Source organism: Aplosporella prunicola (assembly GCF_010093885.1).
Source record: "Aplosporella prunicola CBS 121167 unplaced genomic scaffold K452scaffold_1, whole genome shotgun sequence".
Classification (NCBI taxonomy): Eukaryota; Fungi; Ascomycota; class Dothideomycetes; order Botryosphaeriales; family Aplosporellaceae; genus Aplosporella; species Aplosporella prunicola.
The window spans coordinates 866,885-887,996 of NW_022983529.1; the positions used below are offsets into that span (position 1 = coordinate 866,885).

The following is a 21,112-nucleotide window of genomic DNA, read 5'->3' on the forward strand; positions in this document are numbered from 1 at the left end:
GGCTCCACGACTTTTCTTCTCTTCACTTCGGGGGGGGGTTTTTTTTTTCGCTTTTGCTCCCACGTCCCACGTCTCACGTCCCCATCACCACCACTTCCCTACACACGTACCGTCACGCTAGCACGTGACGCTATAACGGATTAGGCAGTTTGATGGGCGCAAAGGAGCTTGCACTGACACAACCAGACGGGATACATCCCACACCGTACATTTTTACAGAATACATTGCATGCGTCGGATAGAGTGGACAGAAAGCAAATCAGCTATTAATAACGATTTGTTCTCTATATATCTCTGCCAGAATCGAAAGCTTCTCCCTCTGGAATAAGAATAAGACCAGCTCTACTGTCAAGTGGTATCAAGAAGAGACACAACAACATTACCGCCAAACGCCATGCATGGAATGAACGTGTCACGCGAGCAAAAAATAAAAAGACGCTCTACTCGTCATCGTCCCAAATCTGGACCTTGTCCGCATACTCCTTAATCCTCGAAACGACCATTTCCTCAATCGTGTCGCCCTTGCCGCCCGCGACCTTGAGGATCAAGTCGTTGAGCGACGAGCGGCCGAGAATGTCGACGTGGTCGCCTAGATCGCTGTGTTAACAACATCGTTCTTCCAATATCGTCGATAGCAGAAAACTTACCCGTGTTGGGGCCGCCCCGTGGCGAGAACCTGTCCGGCTCGTGCGGCATCTCGTAGGTCACGACTTTGACGCCCGCCGGGTTGTACCGCTTCATCTTCCAGCCCTTGGAGCACATGTAGCCCGAGCTGAGCAGGTTGACCGTGCCGTCGCCCTCGCCCATCACGATGCCGTGGTCGGCCTCGCCCTCGGAGTACGCTGTGTCGACGGTGACGTTGATGGCGGACAGGGGGTCGAGGTCGTCCCTGTAGAAATAAGCTCGCTCTGTCGCCTTGCCGATGCCGTAGAAACAGTAGATCTTGAGGTTGGGCGCTATGGGGAGGCGCGTCTCAAGAGGGTTATGCCACTTGGAGGGGTCGAGCTGGTTGTCTTCCACCTGCTCTTTCTTGTGTGCCACGCCGAACGAGTAGCTCCTCATAACCTGCTCTTTGTACCAGTCTGGAGCCTGGGTAAAGAGGTACGGTATCGACTCGGAGACAGTCAAGTTCTTAGGCGTTTGGGTGTTGTTGCTGTCCTTGAAGTTGATGAAAGTCCCAAAGCTGATTTTCTGGCCAGGTTGATCGTCTGGTGCCCAAGTTCGGTTGCCCCATACAGCATCACCGCCAATGGGAAGCATGCTGCTAATACCGGGCATGGCACGGAATAGTTCCGCACGCTCAGCGCGGCTCAGGAACTTTTCCAGCCCGTAGACCGCAAAGGCATTGAGCTGCGCCGTGTCCTTCATTTCGCCTGACAAGACAGCGGGCATGCCCTTCGGCGTTCCCAGCATGCATCCGCTAATGTTGATCCACGAGTCGATGAAGGCTTCGACCCAGCCGGGGCCGCCGCCGCCATAGCCCTCGGCTTCGACCCAGTGTAAAAAGTAGTACAAAACCTGCGAGCCCATACTGTGCGAAAGAAGCGTGACCTTTTTGTTGCTGATGCGGACCGCTATCTCAATGTGCGACTTCAGGCGAGTGAAGTACTGGTCGCGCACTTCGTAGTTCGCATAGGACATGCGCCAGTCGTACGCAGCGGTGAAGGCGTTCGTCGGGTCATAGCCTATGGTCGCCAGGTTCTCCAGAATCTTGTTCCAGATCCAGTATCCAGTGATGAAGAAGTCGGCAGCATCGAAGCCTTGAGCCGCGCGCAGCTTGATGCCTCCCGGCGGATCCATGCCGGTCTCTTTGTCCAGCATAATATGCCTCTTCCAGCCCGCCTTATCCGTGACCAGCGCTCTCATCATGCTCCAGCTGCCCCATAGCCGCTTCCGGAAGTATTGCCGCGAATGTTCTTCTGTGCTCCAGCTCTCGAGGCCGGTGGAGATGACGCCGGGGATCATGATAACGGGGTGCATAGCTTTGACGCCCTGCGAGCGCGCATGCATGCCGACGGCGAAGGAATCGTAGGCGACGGCTTCGCGCTCATGTCTCTACACGGCGCAGGAGGTAAGTATGGGGTTCATTGAGCATCGCAAAGGGAGCCGGGCCAAAGAAAAGCAAGTACTATACAGACAAAGTCATGTTAGGCATCTGGAGGCTTACTTGGAAATCCCGGACATCCGAGATCAGGCCTGCGGGCAGCAAGTCGGCAATGGCCTCGAGATTCATATCGGTCAGGGCCGACAGGTCGATCATCTCGTTGTTCTGGGCAAACATGGCGGCGCAGACGATGCCAAACAGGCCGCCCAGGCCGAAGACCCACGCGTTCCATCTCTTGCTGCCTCTGAGCGCGGGCTTCTTGGAGGTGAGTTTGTGGAGTTTCGTGGCCGGGATGACGCGGTACTGCTCGGCCTGCGCAGGGTCCGGGGTTGGTTCGCGCGAGATGTCGGTCGAGGACGTGTCGCCGCCAGCCAGACGACGGCGTAGAAAGGACATTATTTTTTCTTGGGGGGAGGAGGAACAGTGCGAAGGAAGGAATCTGGCGGGTGTTTTTGTGATATAGCTCCCGCGCCTAAGCATGCCCTCCGAACTTCCCCTCGTCATTGCTTTGCTTCGTTGGCCAGAGCTTGCATCCAGGGAAATCTCGCGCCTGTTTCGCCCACGACGACGACTCCAATCTCCCTCATTCGGGCTGTGCGCGCAACTGCAATGCCGCCCAAGTCCAAAGCCAAGAAGGCGGCCAAGAAGGAGCCGGAGCTCAAGTACATCCAATATGACGGCCAGAAGGAGGAGCACTACCTCCCCGCCATCCGGCAGCTCATCTCCAAGGACCTGTCGGAGCCGTACAGCATCTACGTGTACCGCTACTTCCTCTACCAATGGGGCGACCTCTGCTACATGGTAAACCACCTCCGCGGCGACGCACGACCAGCGCGCAAGCCAAACTAACGCGCGCGCCCGTCCAGGCCCTAGACGACAAGTCGAACCTGATCGGTGTCGTCGTGTCCAAACTCGAGCCGCACCGCAGCGGCACCTTCCGCGGGTACATTGCCATGCTGGCGGTGCAAGAGGAGTACCGCGGCCGCGGCATCGCCAGCAAGCTCGTCAAGATGGCCATCGACGCCATGGCCGGCCGCGACGCCGACGAGGTCGTCCTCGAGACCGAAATCACAAACACCGCTTCCATGCGCCTCTACGAGCGCCTCGGCTTCCTCCGCAGCAAGCGCCTCCACCGCTACTATCTCAATGGGAATACCGCGTTTCGCTTGGTGCTGTACTTGAAAGAGGGCGCGGGCTTGAAACGCCCCTTGGAGCCTGGAATGGGCGGCGTGCCTCCGCTGCATGCTTCGGAGCAGTTCTATTGATGTCGTCGTGGTTTGGCATGGCAAAAGAGCTGGTTGTTTTCTTGCTGGCATGCATCTGAAATATCTCGGAGCTGAAGCAAGAGGCAAAACGCGTACAGTATGCTCCAGATACCCCTAAACGGTCACTCCGACCCGATACCAAAGTCCACAATGGGAAGCCAATAGTGTATAGACGTACATAAGGCCTCGGACCAAGTTGATGTAGGTTGATCAAAGGCCTTGAAACAGACAGCATGTGGTGTGTACAGCGGAAGAGCACATTTGCGGCTCTAGCCTGACGGTCTCGTCAACGCAATGCCTTACAGACGTCCTTGTGGGCCTTAGCCTGCGGGGCATTGTTAAACGTGAGCTCAGAGCCAACTCAGTATGGCACCTTCGTAGGATCAAGAAGATTACATATTCAATGAGTACAGAGCATTGTCGATACTCGAAAATGTACTGAAAGCTATCTAGGCTTGAACATGGACTACATACACGCGTTCTATCTTTTCTTTATTCGAGTCTTCTACATCTCTATGTACGTCTGTGCATCATCATCAACAATCTCCCTTTCCTTTTCCCTTTCCACAAAATACCTATATACACCCCAACAAACAACCTCAGTCTCCAACTTTCCTCTATCGCTCATCTCCCACCCCCTCCCCGCCCCAGCACCATCCCAGACGCAGGCAACGCCTCCCGCGCCGCGCCTTCACCCGCCTGTGGCCTCGCCCGCCACACGCGATGCGCCAGCCGCTCATGAAAGACGGCATCAGCCCCCGTCGCAAAAACCGCCGAACAGAGCGCGCAACGATATTGCAGCAGGGGCGGCGGGCCCAGCACTGGCACTCGGGACTCCGTCGCCACACCCGCCTTAAATGCCACGCCCCCCGGCCCCCCAACCCACAGCGCCATATCCAAGCCCTCAGCAAAATGCGCCGCGACATGCTCGACGCGAGCCGGCCAATCGCGCAAGGGCGCCAAGCCGCAGAAGCCGCAGGCCAGCACGAGCGGCGCGCCGCGCTCGACGCGGCGGCACCAGGCGCCGACGTTTGCGGCTGCGGCGGGTGCGTGCCGGTGCACTTGGCCGAGGTGCTGTATTAGCTTGTCTTTGCGCGTGAAGGTGCGGGCGGAGAGCGGGGCGGCGAGGCAGGGCGCGACGTTGTGGGTGGCGAGGTGCGCGGCGGAGGGGTTGGGGGCGTTGCAGAAGACGCAGTGGACGTCGTTGGTGACGGCGCTGGTGGTGGTGGTGGTGGTGGTGGAAGAGGGGCAGGGGCTGCGCGTCGCGGGCCCGTCGGGCATGCACACCCATTCTTTCTGCGGGAGATGCACCGATTCTTCGTGGCGCCGCCAGTCGTACTTCTGCGCAAAGTCGCGCACGCAGAACGTGCACTGGTAGATGCGATGGGGGTCTGCGCGCGGGCGGGCGACGCTGATGTTGCTGCTACTGCCACTGCTGCTCGCGCCGCCGGTGCTGGGCCCGCCGCCATGGAAGGAGAAGACGCGGTGGCGTTTGCGGCCGCGGCGGGGGGCGTAGTTGGCGGCCGAGTCGAGGCTTGCGTGCGACGAGTTCGAGCCCGAGTGGCTGCTGAATGCGGCCTCGGAGTGCTGCTCCTCTGCATGCACGTGGCGGGAGAGTTTGTGCGAGGACGTGTGAGAAGGAGATATCGAGGCCGCCGGGTGCTGCAGCAGTATGTCCTCCGAGAACCCTTCTTCCTCTGGAGAGCTCGACAGGTACCGCTCCATGGGATCCTGTTCTACCGGCGATGGAGCCTGAGTGGACATTGCGGAAAGAGTCTGAATGGTTACAGGTACGGGCTGCTTCCCTCTCCGAACGTTTGCTTTTTCCTTTTTGCTTGGACTGCCCTCTTCGCCTCCCGACGTTGCCGAGTCTCGGGAAGGCGTGCTATGGTACATCGAAAGCTTCCTCGCTCTGGCGTTTGCAAAGAACGTGCGAACCTGTCGTCCTGTCAATCCGGTGGCCTTTGAGAGATTTAAAACTTCCTCCTTGTCCACATAAGGGTCTTCTCGGTGGTCATCGAACCATTTTTGGAGCACTGCCTTGGCTTGGGGAGGGATGCGCTGTCGTCCTCTTTGTGTCTCTGGACTCGCTTGTTCATATTCCTCAGTGGCGGCAGGCGACTGTCCTAAGGGAGGAGTGCTGAAGATGTAATTGAAGCCATGGTCTGGAGGCACTGGCGTAGCGTTCGGTTCTTGGGCGTCTGGCAAGGGCGTTGGTATGTATCCGCCATACGGGCCGTTCTGGAGCCCAAAATTTCCTTGGAGAAATTGCGGTTCTGGCCAACCGGCGCCGGATGGAGTTTGTAATGTCCCGTAGGAAGGGAAAGCTTGTTGTGTCCCAGATGATGCCCACCTTGGAATGTGAGTAACAGGGCTGATCTATCGGGTAGTAAACGCATCCAACTTACCAGGTCATCGTGCCGCCATAGTCCCAAGAGGGCGGATTTTGATTTTGCTCAACCCCCGGCATGGCATACCATTGGTTGAACGAAGCGACGCCCTGATCTTGGAACCCATATTGCTCCGCTGCCTCCTCTTGCTTCCCACGGCCATGTCGTTCATTTGGCTCCATGTTCGTTCAAAGAAAGACGTTGCTTCAGCTATTACTCTATGACACACCCATTAATTGTCTTTATATTTGGCACACGATCGACCCAAACGGACCTAGTGCGGAGCTCCTTACGGCCAAGCTGCTTACACATTGCGCCCTGTTTATCAGCTTCAGCTAAGCGGGGCATAATGACAGTTCGGCGGTCGTGCTTCTAGCAGCATCGGGATCAGCAGCCCTCCCTGGGGCAATGGGCACGTAGCATCAGTCCTACAGCCATGGCCCGCATTATGGAGCATACATGCATGCGCGAGAAGGTGCCGGAGAAGGCGAGAGACGAGAAGAAGGACTGACAAAAAACGAATGGCTGATTACGTGACTCAAGCAAGAAGGCGGCTTGCATGGGCCTAGGTAGAGTCATGTCATGGCTTTCCTGGTGTAAGAGGGTAGTAAAAATAGCCTGAATGGGTCGCCGGATCTCCAGGAATATACGTCAGCGCAGGATCGAGTCGGCCGTGGAAGCGTGTGCACCGAGTAAAGCCTCCTCGGTACGAGCCAATAGATACGTCGAGGATTCGCGCAGGCATCTTAAGAAGATGGGCCTGCATATGCAACCCGGCGCTCCGGACCCGGGTGCAACGGCCAGCGGTGAAGAAATCTACGCTACGAATCTGTCAGCAGCTCCATTGCCCCAGGTACAGTGTGTGCGACAGTCAAGTCAGCCCGGAAGTCGCACCTTTGGTCGCCCGACGTGCTTTCTTTCTCAGCCTTGCCGACCTACACCACGCGACGATCTCCCGACTGACATCATCATCATCAGCATGATCCAGAGTCCATCCATATCACATCCTCCTCCTCCGGACCTCCGTCGCGCTGCATGGTATAAATAAAAAATCGCACCGCATAAAGTGCCACACGAGGCTGGAAGTGGTCCTCTGTTCCCGCATGGTAGCAGCGCTGCGTTCACGTCTTTCCATCGAAGCTACCCTCCCTTGTCATCCAACACGAGTAGGTGCCCAACTTACCTAGCGAGTACGACCACACCTCCAACCGGACGAAACAGGCCCACCTTCCGGTGTCTGCCGCCTAGGTGTACAAAGATGGAGCCTCATCGATACGGACACCACGCTTCGTCTTCGGATACGATCACCAGGGCCTGTGACGCTGACTGTCCACATGGTCGTCCGCTCATACGTACACCTAGCTGCAGGTACGAAGGTAGAAGTACCCGATGCCGTGGAAACGGAATGTCTACCTAACCACTTGCATGCATATGCCGCGAGATCTGCAATGTTGCCTGAATCGTTTTCATCTCATTTGATATGGAGTAAGAGTCACCTCGTGTATGGGCAAGAATTCCAAATTTAAACGCATACAACGGTCCATAAAGAGACAATATCAATATTTAATGTATCAGTATGATCGCTTCTTCATTTGCTTCGGAAGCAAGTCAAGATCATGATTACAAACTGGTGTGGGGAAATAAGAAGTTTGGAGGTTGTTTTCGTATCTTTTCCGAGTATTTATAGCACCCAAAGCCACGGATTCCATGACTGAATAGTTTACTTCACGGTCACAGAACAACTTTCTTTCCTTTGACTTAAATCAGTGTTTAACATATGGAAATTCCGTATTGGATTCAGTCGGCTGCCATGGCAGCCAACTTTGAGGCCGAGACTGGCAAGCGCCGCCTTTACCATGCACTTCCGCGGCCGCAAGATGGTCATGGAAAGACATCTATACCACCTATAACACCTCCGTATCCTACAGAGAAACTATGCACAGACCAGACAATTGCAGCATTTCGCTTATGCTTGCTATACGACTGGTTAATCTCATTTTTCGCTCCTTGATATCCTCCGAACCCCGCACACAAACATCCCTTACATCTTCCAGCCCACATTTTCCACCGTCTAGTAGTGAATGGCCTTGTCGTAGGCAGCCATGGCCGCCTCCTTGAAGGCCTCGGACAGAGTCGGGTGGGCGTGGCTGACGCGCGCAATGTCCTCCGCGCTGGCGCCGTACTCAACAGCAAGACCCGCCTCCGCAATCATCTCACCGGCGTTGGGGCCGACAATGTGGACACCAAGGATGCGGTCAGTCTCGGCATCGGTGATGAACTTGACCATACCCTCGGTGTCGAGGTTGGTCTTGGCACGGGAGTTGGCCGAGAAGGGGAAGCTGCCGATCTTGTACTTGATACCGGCGGCCTTGACCTCAGCCTCGCTCTGGCCAACCCACGCAACCTCGGGGTGCGTGTACATGACAGAGGGAATGCAGCCGTAGTTGACGTGGCCGTAGTTCTTGGTGATGTACTCAATGGCAGCGACGGCCTCCTCTTCGGCCTTGTGCGCCAGCATGGGACCGAAAGTGCAGTCACCAATGACGCGGATGTGAGGAAGCTTGGTGCGGTACTCCTGGTCAATGACAAGGCGGCCCTTCTCGTCGGTCTCGAGACCAATGTTCTCAACACCAAGGCCGGCGGTGTAGGGACGGCGACCAATGGCAACCAGGACAACGTCGGCGTCCAGCTGAAGTCCATTAGTTAGCGGCAGAGCTTCAAGGTAGTCAGAGCAGGACTTACGGTCTCCTCCTTGCCACCCTTAGCAGCCTCAACGTTAAGCTTGACACCCTCGCCCGCGGCATCACCGCTAGCAACCTTGGTGTTAAGCTTGAACTTGATGCCCTGCTTCTCAAGAACCTTCTTGGTCATCTTGGAGATCTCGGCGTCCATGCCGGGGCCACCGATCTGGCCCAGGAACTCGACAACGGTGACCTCAGCGCCCAGACGGGACCAGACGGAGCCCTATGCAATAATTAGCATGCAGTCGCATTGCCGTGACGAGCAGTGGACCATACCATCTCGAGGCCAATGATACCGCCACCAATGACAACCATCTTCTTGGGGACCTGCTTCAGCGCAATGGCGCCAGTGCTGGTAATGACCTTCTCCTCGTCGATGGTCAGGCCGGGGAAGGGAGTGGCCTCGGAACCAGTCGCAATGATGATGTTCTTGCCGCGCACCGAGGTCTCGCCGCCCTCAATGAGGTTGACCTTGACAGTGTGCTCGTCCGCAAACGCGCCGGTACCCTTGATGTACTCGACGTTGTTCTTCTTGAAAAGGAACTCAATGCCCTTGGTGAGACCGGAAACCGACGTCTCCTTGGCCTTCATCATCTGCTCGAGGTTGAGCTTGACATCGCCGACCTCGATACCGCGGTTCTTGGTGTCGTGCAAGATCTGGTGGTACAGGTGCGAGTTGTTGAGCAGCGACTTGGAGGGGATGCAGCCGACGTTCAGACAGGTGCCACCGAGGGAGCCACGCTTCTCGATGCAAGCGACCTTCAGGCCAGCCTGACCGGCCTTGATGGCAGCGACGTATCCAGCGACACCACCGCCAATGATGACGAGATCCTTCTCCGGAGCTTCGGTGGCATATCCTCTTCTTGACCGGTCAACGAGGAAGAACGTTGAGCTGGTGGAGCGGAAGGCGCTGGAGGGGGCGCCGAGAGGGCGGAGGAGCGACCTCGAGGTCGTCTTGGGTATCATCTGTCTGAACATGGCGGGCAAAGGAAGGGAATGGATTGGGGGAAGGGCGGAGTGGAGAAGGGAAGCTGCTCTGAGGTTGCTGACGATATCTGCTGGGAGCCGAAAACGCTCGCGGAGCACCGGGCGGCGACGGTAAAACGCGGGATACAAGGCTTGGCAAAAATGGAGCCGAACAACGCTGTAGGCGGTTAAGTCCGACGTCTAACACTGCATAAGCGGTCGTGTATTCGCTGCTTACTTGTTCTCAGCCCATGATGTTTAAACACTTATGTTCTTGGATGCATTGGGTCGCTTGCTCCAGTGGTTGCTGGTAGTAAATGGCGCCCCTGGCTCTCTGCTCCAGCTCCAGGCTCCCCGAGCTCTCATGCCTCTCTCCTAGGTACTAGGAGTACGAGTAAGCACTGTAAATGGCCGGAGGAACTAGAAGCCGCAGAGTCCGGCGAGAAACATAGTCAGCAGCAAGAGGCGTAATGAAGGGAAGCCCAAAATGGTATTCGTTACTGTCTCAGGCTAGCTTAAGCTGGAGGTTTACAAAGCCTGTGCTACGATTCGGTCATCACGACTTGCACCAAACGAAGCTCCATTTGTACATGAATCGCTACGCTATTCCTCCTCCTCGATCCTCTGCGTGGCAAGCACTGTAAGAGCATCGATAGCCACCCGGCAGCCCCACCGAACGGTCTCCCTCTCGGACTTGCTTCCCCCGACATCCCCCTTACTCACAACCTTGTCCAAGAAGTACTGCAATCCGCGAGCCATTTGTGGTGCATCTTTCGTCCTCATGACAACGTCCATCAAAGCTTTCTCGTCCCTGTGGTTCTTGGTTTGTTTTTGTGACCGCAGGATGATTGTCGCGAGCAGTACTTCCACAAAGGCTTCAGTTTTGGGCTGAAGATAAGCAAAGTTCAATGTCTGGGCGCATTAATCAGTATAAATCCGACAAGTAAACCAGGGCTGCATACCTTGAGCACCGTGATGGGCAATCCGCCTTCGGCAATCAACGTTCCAAACATTTTGGCGAGGTTGACAATCTTCCTTGTTGTCAAAGCCTCCTCGCCCTCTTCCTCAAAATCTGCATCGTCGGCATCGTCCTTCTCGCCCATGCGTTTGAACAAGTCCCAAAGACTGAATTGGAAAGCCATTCTTAGCTTTTTCTCCGAGCATAGTCGACGAGCGATTATAGTGTAATAAGGATTGTAGCTCTGTTCGGCGCCTCCGCAGTGGATCAAGACTCGAGGTATCTCCAGCTCTTGAGCCTTCTTTAACCTGAGCTTCAACAGCCGTAAATGTGCATCTTTGTAATCAGACGCCGACATGATCGTGATGAAAATGGCGCGTCTGATGTCCGTGTTCATGCGTTGTTCCTTGGCGAGCTGCAGCAGGTCGGTCGTTCCACTCTCAATTATCTCCTCCGCATCTACACTTTCCCTGTCCTTCTTACTCTTGTGATGCGTCTCTTCCGTTGATTGCTTGCCCTGGGCTTCGTTCTTCCAGCTCGCTCCGACGAGCCACCACTTGCCCTTTTTCTCCGTGTCACGGAGGTCTTGAAGACCAATTCGCAGTGGCTCGCTTCCCTTGAGGTTCCTTGTGTTGAGCGTGCCCAGGGTTTTCTTCATACGAATAGTATGCTCTGAAGTTATGGCTGAGGCGACAGCGCCAGTTTTCATGCGGTTGTTTTTCAAATTGTTGATCGTCTCGATCATAAATTTTGTACGCACGGAAAGGTTGGCTTCGCCCGTTTTGGCTACCGACTTCTGCAGCAAAATGACGATATCCTTTAGGGATGTCGGATCATCCTGTCGGAGCTGCGATCCAGACACTAGACAAAGTTAGCACGGTACGCAATTTAGCATCGGCATTGCTCACTCTTAATAATGCGGAGAAGTAACTCGGTGTTGAGCTCGGATAGTTCGTCGAGAAACAAGCGGATGTAATCAAACACCAGGTTGCTACCGACAACCTGAAAGTTATACATCTCTGCAACCAAAGACATGACATTGGAAGTGACCTTGCTACCAGCTTCAACGGCACCACGATCATTGTATGCATTGTCAAAATCTGCAACCACGCGCTCAATCAACTGCGCACCAAAGTCCGTGCCGACGACCTTGTAGACTGCTGCAATGAAACCGGCGTGCAGGATGAGAAAGGTATCTTGCAAGCTCGTGCGATCGCAGATGAGTCCCATGAGGAGGTCAAGCAGAGTCGATGTGACATATTGCCGCGCGTTATTTTGGTATAACTGTTCGATGTCCTTGAGGATTGTGAGAAGGTTTGCCTCCGAGAGACGGTTGAGGAGACCTTGCGTCTGTCTCCGTAACCGCGTCATGGCTTCTGCGTCGGATGACGGCGGACCTCGCATCGAAGGCGGAATGTACTTTGCGGCCGGTGCCGGGTTCGCTGCGACTGGTGCAACATAAGGATTTTCTCGTACTCTCGGTGCCTCTTCCTCGTCGGATGCATCCTCGTCGCCTTCGTCATCCTCGTCATCAAAGTCTTCCGAACCGTCCAGATCCTCATCCCCGCCTTCGCCTTCCGAAAATCCAGAGAAACCGTCTTCTTCCCCATCAATATCATCCGCGTCCTCAGACTCGTCTTCGAGGTCCCCGAGCTCTACATCAGAGCCCAACGACTCATCATCGTCGTCCTCTAGCCCCTCATTATCGCTGTCTTCGTCACTCTTTAGCTCCTCTTCCACCGGCATACCGCCAGCTTTCCTTCTCTTCCTCTCCAGCCATGCCTCGTCCTCCGCATTCTTCCTCTTCCTCTTCCCCGTCACCGCATAGTCTAGCTCATCATCCAACCCTTCCAACAAGTCATCCAGCCCATCGTCCTCGAATGCCTTGGGCAGCTTCTTCTTGTTTTTAATACCCAGCTTCTTCTCCAATGCTGCAATCTCTGCGTCATCATTGGCAAGTCTGTCCTTAACTGCTCTCGACACGGCCGGCGCCGGCGACGGCGAGAGCGAGCGTTTCAGCTTGCTTGCTTTCTTTTCCTTTTTCTTGGCTTCCTTCTCCTTCGATTTTGTGTTTTTCGAATCCGGCTCCTCAGATGGACCCGTGCGCTTCAATATCGACTTTGCTGGCTTCGCATCCGGGTCGTGTCTCGGAGCCTTCGTGGGCGGCGGAGAAAAGGCTTCGTCCTCGTCGTCTTCACTTTCTGAGTCATCTTGGGGCTGAGGACGGTTTATGTTCTTAGGGTGGCGCCGCTGGGTTGGCTGCTGGGACTTCTTTTGCTGCCTCTCCAACTTGCGGCGCTCTTTGCGGCCCGCTGGTCCTCCGCGGTTGCGGCCATTGCGTTGGAAGCCTCCGGAGCCTTTTGAATGAATTTAGCGAGGAGGTAACGTAGAGGAAAAGGCGGACATACCTCCGAGCTGGTCGAGCAGCTCGCGCGGCAACTTTGGCCCTCCGTAACTCTGCTGGCGCATGGCGGTTCTCTTGCTCAGAAAAATGTCGGAGAGTCGGCGATGCGACGGACGAGACGCGGGCCCTGCACTCCCGCACTCCGCGCTCGACCCGGCTCGTGGAACAACTTTGCCCCGGGCGGCATCGCGCGTCGGCCAAACCTCCCCTGTGATCTGGCCCTACGTAACTTGACTTATGCACTCAAAGTCATGTCGAAACCCTCTTTGAGCCGCCAGTCCAGTGACTTGCAGGATGCTGCTCTTGGAGGAGGTGCACCTCGATCCAGCGCCCTTTCAAGTCGTATCTCCAGCGTCTTATCAGCATCTTATGCTGACTTAGAGATTCGCGATGCGCTGGAGACGCTTGATGCCCGGGGTATTCGCAACACGCAGGAGACCCGCCGCAATCTGATGCTGGATGCGCAACGGGAGGTCATTCAATGCAATGGAGAGATTGTGCAGGATTTTGGTCGCGTCGCGGAGGTTGTTTTCAAACTCTTTTCCTGTGTTTACGTACTGACTGTAGATATAGCAATTGCGCCGCGTTGGGACTGCTATTCAGGCATTGAATAAGTGCTGTGCAGATATGCGGGCCCAGATTACTGCGGCAAACGGCGAAACAAAGCCAATGCTCGACGAGACGTCTGCCTTGATAAATAAAAAGGCCGAGACGGAAAAGAAGCAGCACCTTTTGGATGCGCTCAAATCCCACTTCATCATTTCGGACGAGGATCTTGTTACTTTGACCTCCACAGTTGAACCTGTAAATGATGAGTTTTTCCAGCTTTTGACGAGAGTGAAGAAGATTCACCACGACAGCCAGCTGCTGCTCGGAACCGAAGACCAGCGGCTGGGTCTGGAAATCTTGGAGCAGAGCTCGAAACAACTGAGCTCAGCGTTCCAAAAGCTGTATCGCTGGGTCCAACGCGAATTCAAGACTTTAGACCTGGAAAACCCGCAAATCAATGCCTCCATAAGGCGATCACTGCGAGTTCTTGCGGAGAGACCTACCCTCTTCCAAAGCTGTCTAGACTTTTTTGCAGAGGCTAGGGAGCATACCTTGTCAGACTCCTTTTATACGGCTCTGACGGGATCCTCCGATCCGAACTCAACTGCCAAGCCGATAGAATTTTATGCCCACGACCCTCTGCGGTATGTGGGTGATATGCTGGCTTGGGTCCACTCAACCACTGTTTCTGAGCGTGAAGCTCTCGAGGTGTTGTTCATTTCCGAGGGAGACGAAATCGCCAAGAGTATTCAACAAGGCTTAGAAAGTGAGCCGTGGCTACGAGGCGAAGAAGGTGAGGAGGTGTTTGACGGTAAAAAAGCGCTACACCAGCTTGTAAGCCGCGACCTGACTGGCGTTGCACGGTTACTTCGACAAAGAACGGAGCAAGTCATTCAAAGTCACGAAGACGCGGTACTGGCTTACAAGATCGCGAATCTGCTTGGATTTTACCACAACACCTTTTCAAAGCTTGTTGGCACAGAATCTCCTATATTGGATGTTCTACTTTCCTTGGAAGAATCTGCCTTAAGACAGTTTCGCGCTAATATGCGGGATCATGTTGCTGCTGTCCAAAGCGATTTGGCAGTGGCACCGGCGGATCTATCATCTCCAGACTTCCTGGAGGAGGCCCTCGAGATGCTCAAAGCGTTACTCAAGAGTTATGACTCTTCCATGGCGGCTCTAGACAACCGCGAAACTGGTTTTCAACCGGTCCTTGTCGAGGCTCTCGATCCCTTCCTCAATGGCTGCGAGAATCTTCACAAACGACTACAAGAGCCAGACAATGATGTCTTTGCCATCAACTGTTTGTTGGAGGCAAAATCAGTCTTGTCGCCATTCTCTTTTGTCCAGGAGAGGGTTGAGGAAATGAACGATACCATTGACGAGCACGCCTCTAATCTGATTGCTTCTCAACACCGACACCTTCTGCACACTTCAGGCTTATATCCCCTCAAGGCCGTCCTGTCTGAGCTGTCTGAATCCCCGGAGGACCTCAAGTCGATACCGGAGCTAGGGCCCTTCAAACCTGAAACGTTGGTTACTACAGGGCAGCTGCTCGATGACTTTTTGCCTTCCGCTTTGATGGATGCAGGAGACAACATTAAAAGGCTGCGGAGTACGAAAATGGCACAGGAGATCACAGAGGCAGCGGCGGGGAAGTTCTGCGAAGACTTTGAGTTTGTCGAAAGTAGGATTCTGGCTGCTGATGAGCTGCGGATGATGGAAATTGGTGCAGAGGAACAGCCCGCTCCGACCTTGAGAGAGCTATTCCCTCGCACCAGTGGCGAAATCAGAGTACTCCTGAGCTAGTCGAGGATCATGAATAGATATTACCATTCGCTCTGTTTGCAACAGTAATTCTCAGTTGTTGCTGTGACTGTCTGCCTCGCTCTTTCTCAACTCAAATGCTGCAGTATTCTGCAGCCGGCTCTGCACAGACTCCTCCCAACCCGACCGATTAAATTCCCGTACCTATCTCGTCTCATTATGCTCCGGCCTTCTTCTTCTCCCACTCCTCCGGGGTATGGCATTTGGGAGTCCAAGCGTGAATGGCCGCAATCTGCTCCTTTAACGCAGCATTCACAAGACGATGGCGGGCGAGGGTCGTTTTCTTCGCGAACTCGGGAGAAACTATGATGGCTTCGAACATCTGGCCGCAGCCACCTGGTAGGGAGGTTAGCAACCGCAAGGCAACGTCATTGGTGTCGCGACGGTGCATACCCGACATATCCACAATCTCGACATGAGTAGCTCCGAGCTTCTGTTCCAAGGTCGACTTGAGCGATTCGGGGGTGACGCCGCTAGAAGCCTGCGCCCGGCTGGCTTCGACGTCGGTTCTGGCGCTCATAACTGGCAGCAGGTTCGTTGACGGTGGAGGGGTTGCTCGACGCAGTGGACGGCGCGCGACAAAAAGTGCCCCGCCAGTGTCCGCCGACCGCTGACGTGACCAGCAAAGATCCGCGGTAGGGGTGCTACACCGGCTTTACCCTTTTCGGTTAGCTGACACTTGTAGCTCAAGACTTCCCGGCCCTGAGCTTCGAGCTGCCGTTTGCATTCTTGTCAGTTTGCTTCATGTTCTCTGCAACTCTGCGTCGGTCTGTCAAGATGAGCGCAAACATTTCTTCTGCCCCCTTCTCTAGGGCCGTGGTGAATGCTATGCGGAAGCTGTATACCTGCCCCTCCAACTGCGCACCATATCCTCCGGCTAATGTTATGGTATAGCTATCCAGAAGCGCTTGCCGATAAGAGCTGGGACAACACTGGGCGTACGTAGAAAACCAAACTCGTTGTTGGCTTTGTTATCTAATTAAATGCTGTTTAGTCCTGCTCGAAGCGCCTTTCGACTCGCAACGGCGACAGAAGAATTCAGTCTTGCTCTGCGTTGACCTGACCAAAGCTGTTGCCGATGAAGCCATTGAGCGGAAAGACTCGATTGTGGTCGCTTACCGTGCGTTTCCCTTCATCAATCTATCTTTCCTGATTCTCTAACTGAAGCTCAAGCGTAGACCCGATCATCTTTCGGGGACTCAAGGCTATTACTCTCGCCAACAGCCAGCAGCAGTCTCTACTCAGATTGGCCGCTCAAGGCATCAGCGTACGGCGTACCTCGTTAACTGATTGCAGCTATAATACTGACAATCAAAATAGGTCTACTGTCCTCACACCGCTGTAGATGCTGCTCCAGGTGGCTTGGGCGATTGGCTTGCGGATATTGTCACAGGCACCGCAGTAGACGAAAGCAATCAGCCGCAAGCTGGTACCCCGCAGCCAAATGCGCATGAGGAAAACCCGTTTGCTGAGACGAAGCGCCCCGTTTATCGCTTGCAGCACCTTTCCTCACAGAGATTGACCTTAGCGAAGCTTGACGAACTCAAACAGTAAGTCCACTCCACTCGACACCGTAACCTGTGTCACATGTTAATGTTTAGCAGACACGCCGTCTCTCATACTCGTGAAGCCATCAGCCCCGTTACCACTGTCCCTGATATTCAAGGTGCCGGCATGGGCCGTGTTGTTCGCTTTAACGAGCCACAATCCCTGACTTCTATCATTGAGCGTGTCGGCACCGGCCTGGGCAATCCCAAAGGTTTTCCCATTGCTATTCCTCAGGATAAAACCTTGGAAGACATCACCATCAAAAGCATTGGAATTTGCGCCGGCAGCGGTGGATCGCTTTTCGCTGGGCTTGATGTTGATTTGCTTTTCACCGGTGAATTGTCGCATCACGAGGCCCTGGCTGCAATTGAGAAGGGGCAGGTTGTCATCACGCTATTCCACTCCAACACCGAGAGGGGCTTCTTGCACAGCGTGCTTCAAGAGCAGCTCTCTGCGGCGGTCGAAAAGGAATGGGAGGCATTGAGAAAGGAGGAGAAGGGGAAGCAAGGCTCAGCTGAGGAGGCACTTAATGATGAGACGGTGACGATAGACGTCAGCGAGAGGGACAGAGATCCTTACGGCATCATCATCCACGAGCAGTGAGCTCTTCCAAAGTAAAAACATGCACGCTCCGAATATATGTAGTTAGAAGAAGCATCGTGTGGTGGTGGTGAGTGCAAGGGGCCAAGGGCAGCGTCGGAGATCTCGCTTATCGGGGCCGGCTTATCGACACACTGCCGACGGCGCGGTGGCCCCAAAATTCGCGAGAAGCGACAAACACTCGAACTACGCCCCCAGCCGACGACCACCGACGACGCCCTCGCCGACCAACGAACCCTCAATCTCTCCACGAAGAGCGCCAACCGCAAAGCATCAAAATGGAATCCGCCAAGGTCCCCGTCAAGCTTGTCAAGGTCACCCGCGTGCTCGGCCGCACCGGTAAGGATTTTGCCCTTTGAAGCAGCACCAGGCCAGCGTGACTGTTCTCTTGCCTCAGCCTGAAGCCGGAACGCCGACGGCGTCACCGCTCTCGCGAAGCTGAGACTGCGCTCTCTGTGACCTTCTGCCTGCGGGATGCGATGGGGAATTTGTTGGGCTGACGCTGGTGAAAATTCCAGGCTCCCGCGGTGGTGTTACCCAGGTCCGCGTTGAGTTCATGGACGACACTGTAAGTTCATCTCGCCCAGCCAAAAACCGCACTGTCCCTATAGAGAGCGAATCCGCTGACAAAATACTTCGCAGACCCGTTCCATCATCCGTAACGTCAAGGGTCCCGGTATGCCATGACCCCCGCCTCCATGCGCTTCCATCCCATCCCCCCGAACATGAAAGAACCGATCGAATACTAACGCAAGCACCGCCACAGTCCGCGAGAACGACATCCTGTGCCTTCTGGAGTCTGAGCGTGAGGCGAGGAGGCTGCGCTAAGCGATGGGTGTGGGTGTTGTTGGTCATCAATAGGAAAGGAAAGCCGGGGATACGAAAAATTCGATGCGGACATCATCAGTGTTCTAAGCAGGCTGTGGCTGTCACGACACGACTTCCTTCCTCTTTTCGCGATGTTTGCTGGGAACGCTTTCGAAACGTTTTAAAAGAGAAATGAACTTCGGAATCCCGGCCTGAAACGCTTTTTCTTTTTCCCTTGTCGCCCCTGTCGCGAATTTTTCCTTATCTCTTGTTCTTTGTCGCTCTCCCGACGGCCGCGCCTCCTGCCCGCTTCGACCCCGCCAGAGTTCGCACGCACAACACCCCTCCGGCGACGCGGATCGCGGGACACGGCCACGCGGAGTTACGATACCAGGAGCGAATTGGAAGCACTTCCAGACAACTGAGCCCGAATTGGTCCTTGGAGGACGATTTTCCGCACCATTGTGAACTATCGCCCAGGTCCGCGACCCGCGTCCAGAAGGAGCCCCCACGAAGCACCCCTACTTTCATCAGTGTGACTCTTCTCGCATTTTCAAATCCCGCCCATTCCAGTCAATCGCGCATCGCAAGCTGCTGTCCATCGTCTCGTTATCATGATTCTGAAACTTGAACCACTCCAAATGTCTCAACGCATTTCGACATAATTATATTTTTCATTTCTTCTGACATATCCTACCTAATGTCATTGCCGCATACGCAGCTTCTAGGAACCAGACCCCGCCATCTATGCAAACAACCGAGCTGCCGTGCTTTACCAACCAATCATCATCAAAAAAAAAAAAAAAAAAAAAAAAAAAAACCTACTTAACTTTTTATCAAGCCTCGTCCTCGACAAGGGCATGCTTCCGCGGCTCGAGCAGCAAGTTGCCCGACGGGCCCGTCTTGCCGAACCCATCGGCACGGCTATGGATGCGGCGGCCACGCAGCCACGTCTCCTCGACGACGCCCGTCAGCGTCTGGCCCTCGTAAGGGGAGCACTTGTTGCGGAAGAGCATGGAGTCGTGCTGGACGACAAAGGCAGCCGTGTCATCAAAGACGGCGACATCGCCATCACACCCGACGGCCAGGTCGCCCTTGACACCCTCGAGGCCAACCTGGCGCGCCGTGTTGCGGCAGCACCAGCGCGCAACGTCCTCGGGCGTGACGCCGCGCTTCTGGCCCTCAGTCCAGAGGATGCTGAGGCCCAGACCGACGCTGCTGATGCCGCCCCAAGCGGAGAAGAAGTCGCCGTCGGCGCCGTCGGTGTGGTGAGCGGGGGCGGCGCCGCCGGCGGCCAGCGCGGCCGGCAACAGCTTCAGGTTGGGCGTGCACGGCGAGTGGTCGCTGACGACGGTCTTGAGCACCGAGTCGTCGGGCCGCTGCAGCTCTGCCCACAGCCCGTCCTGGTTGCTCTGCGCGCGGATCGGCGGGCAGCACTTGTGGCGCGTGTCGCCCTCGGCGACGGCCTCGGCCGCGAGCGAGAGGTAGTGGAAGCAGGTTTCGGCGGAGACGTTGACGCCGCGGGCGCGGGCCTCGCGCAGCAGGGGCACGGCCTCTACAGCCGACAGATGCACTATGTGCAGGGCCAGCTTGGGCGCCAGGTGCGCGAGCGACAGGATCTCGGCGATGGCGTACGTCTCGAACGACGGCGGCCGCGAGTCCAAAAACGTCTGGTAGCTGGTCAGCGCGCCAGAGGGCTGCAGCGGCGGCTCCGAGCTCTGCACGTCGTCGCCCACCGACTCGGTGATGGGCGGGATCATCTCCGCGTGGAACATGACGGTCGTAGGCTCGTCGGCCAGCTCGGCCAGCACTTTTTCAATGTCGGACGATGCGACGGCGGGGAATTCTTCGACCTGCAGGCACGGCACACACGAGGTCACATGTCAGCGTTTGCTTGCTTGTTGATGTTGGAGTTGGTGTTGTTGCTGGTGCTGCTGCAGCTACTGCTAGCGCTGACTGTGCAGACAGATAACAACAGATAAACAAGAGCCGCAAAGATAGTACTCACGCCACTCTCGATTAAGAAGCCCTTGAATCCGCGGACACCCGCCTGGACAAGCCCCTTGAGCTCCTTATCATTGCCCGGAACAATGCCGCCATAGAAGCCGACGTCAACCCAGCACTTGCCCTGGGCGGCATCGACCTTAATCGTAAGGTTCTCGACGGTGGTAGTGGGCGGGATAGCGTTCAGCGGCATATCGACGACAGTCGTGACGCCACCAAAGGCCGCGGCGCGCGTGCCGGTCCAGAAGCCCTCCCACTCGGTGCGGCCGGGCTCGTTGAGATGGACGTGGGCGTCGACGAGCCCGGGCAGCAGGATCTTGGGCGAGTGGTCGACGTAGGGCGTGCCGGGCGGGAAGTCGGACGCGGGCAGCACCGAATGGAAGATCGAGGTGATTTTGCCCGTCACGGTCGAGATGACAATGGTTGCTTCGGTGAGGCGGCCCGACACGACGGCGCGCGAGGACGCCAGCACCGTGATGTTGGGCGTTTGGGACGACGTCGTGATGACGGGCACCATGGACGAGTCGGTGGCGTGCGGTGCCATTGTGGGCTGTTGCTTCCGCTGCTGGTACTGGTGTGGTGGTGGTGTGGTTGTTGCTGTGCGTGTGCCTCTTAAGGGGCCGGCGGCGGCGACGGCGGTGGGACGGCTGATGAGAGAGCGCTCTCAAAGCACCCTACTCCTGGTGGTGGCGGCGGCCGGACAGATAGTAGATACGGGGTAAATATGCAGGGCTGCGGGCTGCAGCGCGGGCGCAATGATAAGCACGCAGGAGAGAGATAAGAGACAAGAGGGTGTGTGCGGGTGGGAGAATCAAGACACGGGGGGGTTCAAAGAGAGACCAGACGGCCAAACAAAGGGCTCTAGAGAGAGGGCTTCTTTTTTTGTTTTGTAACAGCAGCAGCAGCAGCAGGCGAAGTGAAGGATAGAGAGAAAGAAGGGGGGGGG

At 55.7% G+C, this 21,112-nt stretch overlaps 9 protein-coding genes across 9 annotated transcripts; 4 read left to right on the forward strand and 5 right to left on the reverse strand.

Moving 5' to 3' along the window:
• Positions 1-233: 233 nt before the first annotated feature.
• On the reverse strand, positions 234-2,534 carry K452DRAFT_282333 (uncharacterized protein). The gene is made up of 3 exons (XM_033539568.1): positions 2,168-2,534; positions 648-2,055; positions 234-589 (listed from the first exon to the last, which is right to left on the reverse strand). The coding sequence occupies exons 1-3, from the start codon at positions 2,498-2,500 to the stop codon at positions 441-443; spliced, it is 1,890 nt and encodes a 629-aa protein (XP_033403034.1). The 5' UTR covers positions 2,501-2,534; the 3' UTR covers positions 234-440.
• A 179-nt stretch (positions 2,535-2,713) lies between these two features.
• Positions 2,714-3,369, forward strand: K452DRAFT_217288 (uncharacterized protein; the record flags this gene model as incomplete). The annotated part of the gene is made up of 2 exons (XM_033536278.1): positions 2,714-2,905; positions 2,971-3,369. The coding sequence occupies 2 exons, from the start codon at positions 2,714-2,716 to the stop codon at positions 3,367-3,369; spliced, it is 591 nt and encodes a 196-aa protein (XP_033403035.1).
• A 421-nt stretch (positions 3,370-3,790) lies between these two features.
• On the reverse strand, positions 3,791-6,401 carry K452DRAFT_282335 (uncharacterized protein). The gene is made up of 3 exons (XM_033539569.1): positions 6,034-6,401; positions 5,778-5,977; positions 3,791-5,722 (listed from the first exon to the last, which is right to left on the reverse strand). The coding sequence occupies exons 2-3, from the start codon at positions 5,939-5,941 to the stop codon at positions 3,994-3,996; spliced, it is 1,893 nt and encodes a 630-aa protein (XP_033403036.1). The 5' UTR covers positions 5,942-5,977; positions 6,034-6,401; the 3' UTR covers positions 3,791-3,993.
• A 1,083-nt stretch (positions 6,402-7,484) lies between these two features.
• On the reverse strand, positions 7,485-12,904 carry K452DRAFT_348091 (uncharacterized protein). Its single transcript, XM_033545516.1, has 7 exons — positions 12,833-12,904; positions 11,333-12,781; positions 10,429-11,285; positions 10,140-10,378; positions 8,777-9,470; positions 8,502-8,723; positions 7,485-8,448 (listed from the first exon to the last, which is right to left on the reverse strand). The coding sequence occupies exons 1-7, from the start codon at positions 12,891-12,893 to the stop codon at positions 7,831-7,833; spliced, it is 4,140 nt and encodes a 1,379-aa protein (XP_033403037.1). The 5' UTR covers positions 12,894-12,904; the 3' UTR covers positions 7,485-7,830.
• A 175-nt stretch (positions 12,905-13,079) lies between these two features.
• Positions 13,080-15,189, forward strand: K452DRAFT_348092 (uncharacterized protein; the record flags this gene model as incomplete). The annotated part of the gene is made up of 2 exons (XM_033545517.1): positions 13,080-13,352; positions 13,402-15,189. 2 exons carry the CDS (start codon positions 13,080-13,082, stop codon positions 15,187-15,189), a joined length of 2,061 nt encoding a protein of 686 aa, XP_033403038.1.
• On the reverse strand, positions 14,970-15,764 carry K452DRAFT_240730 (uncharacterized protein). The gene is made up of 2 exons (XM_033537797.1): positions 15,601-15,764; positions 14,970-15,543 (listed from the first exon to the last, which is right to left on the reverse strand). The coding sequence occupies exons 1-2, from the start codon at positions 15,725-15,727 to the stop codon at positions 15,365-15,367; spliced, it is 306 nt and encodes a 101-aa protein (XP_033403039.1). The 5' UTR covers positions 15,728-15,764; the 3' UTR covers positions 14,970-15,364.
• Positions 15,765-15,984: 220 nt separating this feature from the next.
• K452DRAFT_304191 (uncharacterized protein) lies at positions 15,985-17,358 on the forward strand (the record flags this gene model as incomplete). Its single annotated transcript, XM_033542795.1, has 6 exons — positions 15,985-16,046; positions 16,102-16,145; positions 16,202-16,327; positions 16,386-16,474; positions 16,528-16,757; positions 16,809-17,358. 6 exons carry the CDS (start codon positions 15,985-15,987, stop codon positions 17,356-17,358), a joined length of 1,101 nt encoding a protein of 366 aa, XP_033403040.1.
• Positions 17,359-17,633: 275 nt separating this feature from the next.
• K452DRAFT_293776 (uncharacterized protein) lies at positions 17,634-18,183 on the forward strand (the record flags this gene model as incomplete). The annotated part of the gene is made up of 4 exons (XM_033541618.1): positions 17,634-17,694; positions 17,874-17,923; positions 17,998-18,031; positions 18,122-18,183. 4 exons carry the CDS (start codon positions 17,634-17,636, stop codon positions 18,181-18,183), a joined length of 207 nt encoding a protein of 68 aa, XP_033403041.1.
• A 770-nt stretch (positions 18,184-18,953) lies between these two features.
• On the reverse strand, positions 18,954-20,683 carry K452DRAFT_261765 (uncharacterized protein; the record flags this gene model as incomplete). Its single annotated transcript, XM_033538588.1, has 2 exons — positions 18,954-20,015; positions 20,171-20,683. 2 exons carry the CDS (start codon positions 20,681-20,683, stop codon positions 18,999-19,001), a joined length of 1,530 nt encoding a protein of 509 aa, XP_033403042.1. The 3' UTR covers positions 18,954-18,998.
• Between the last annotated feature and the right edge of the window lie 429 nt (positions 20,684-21,112).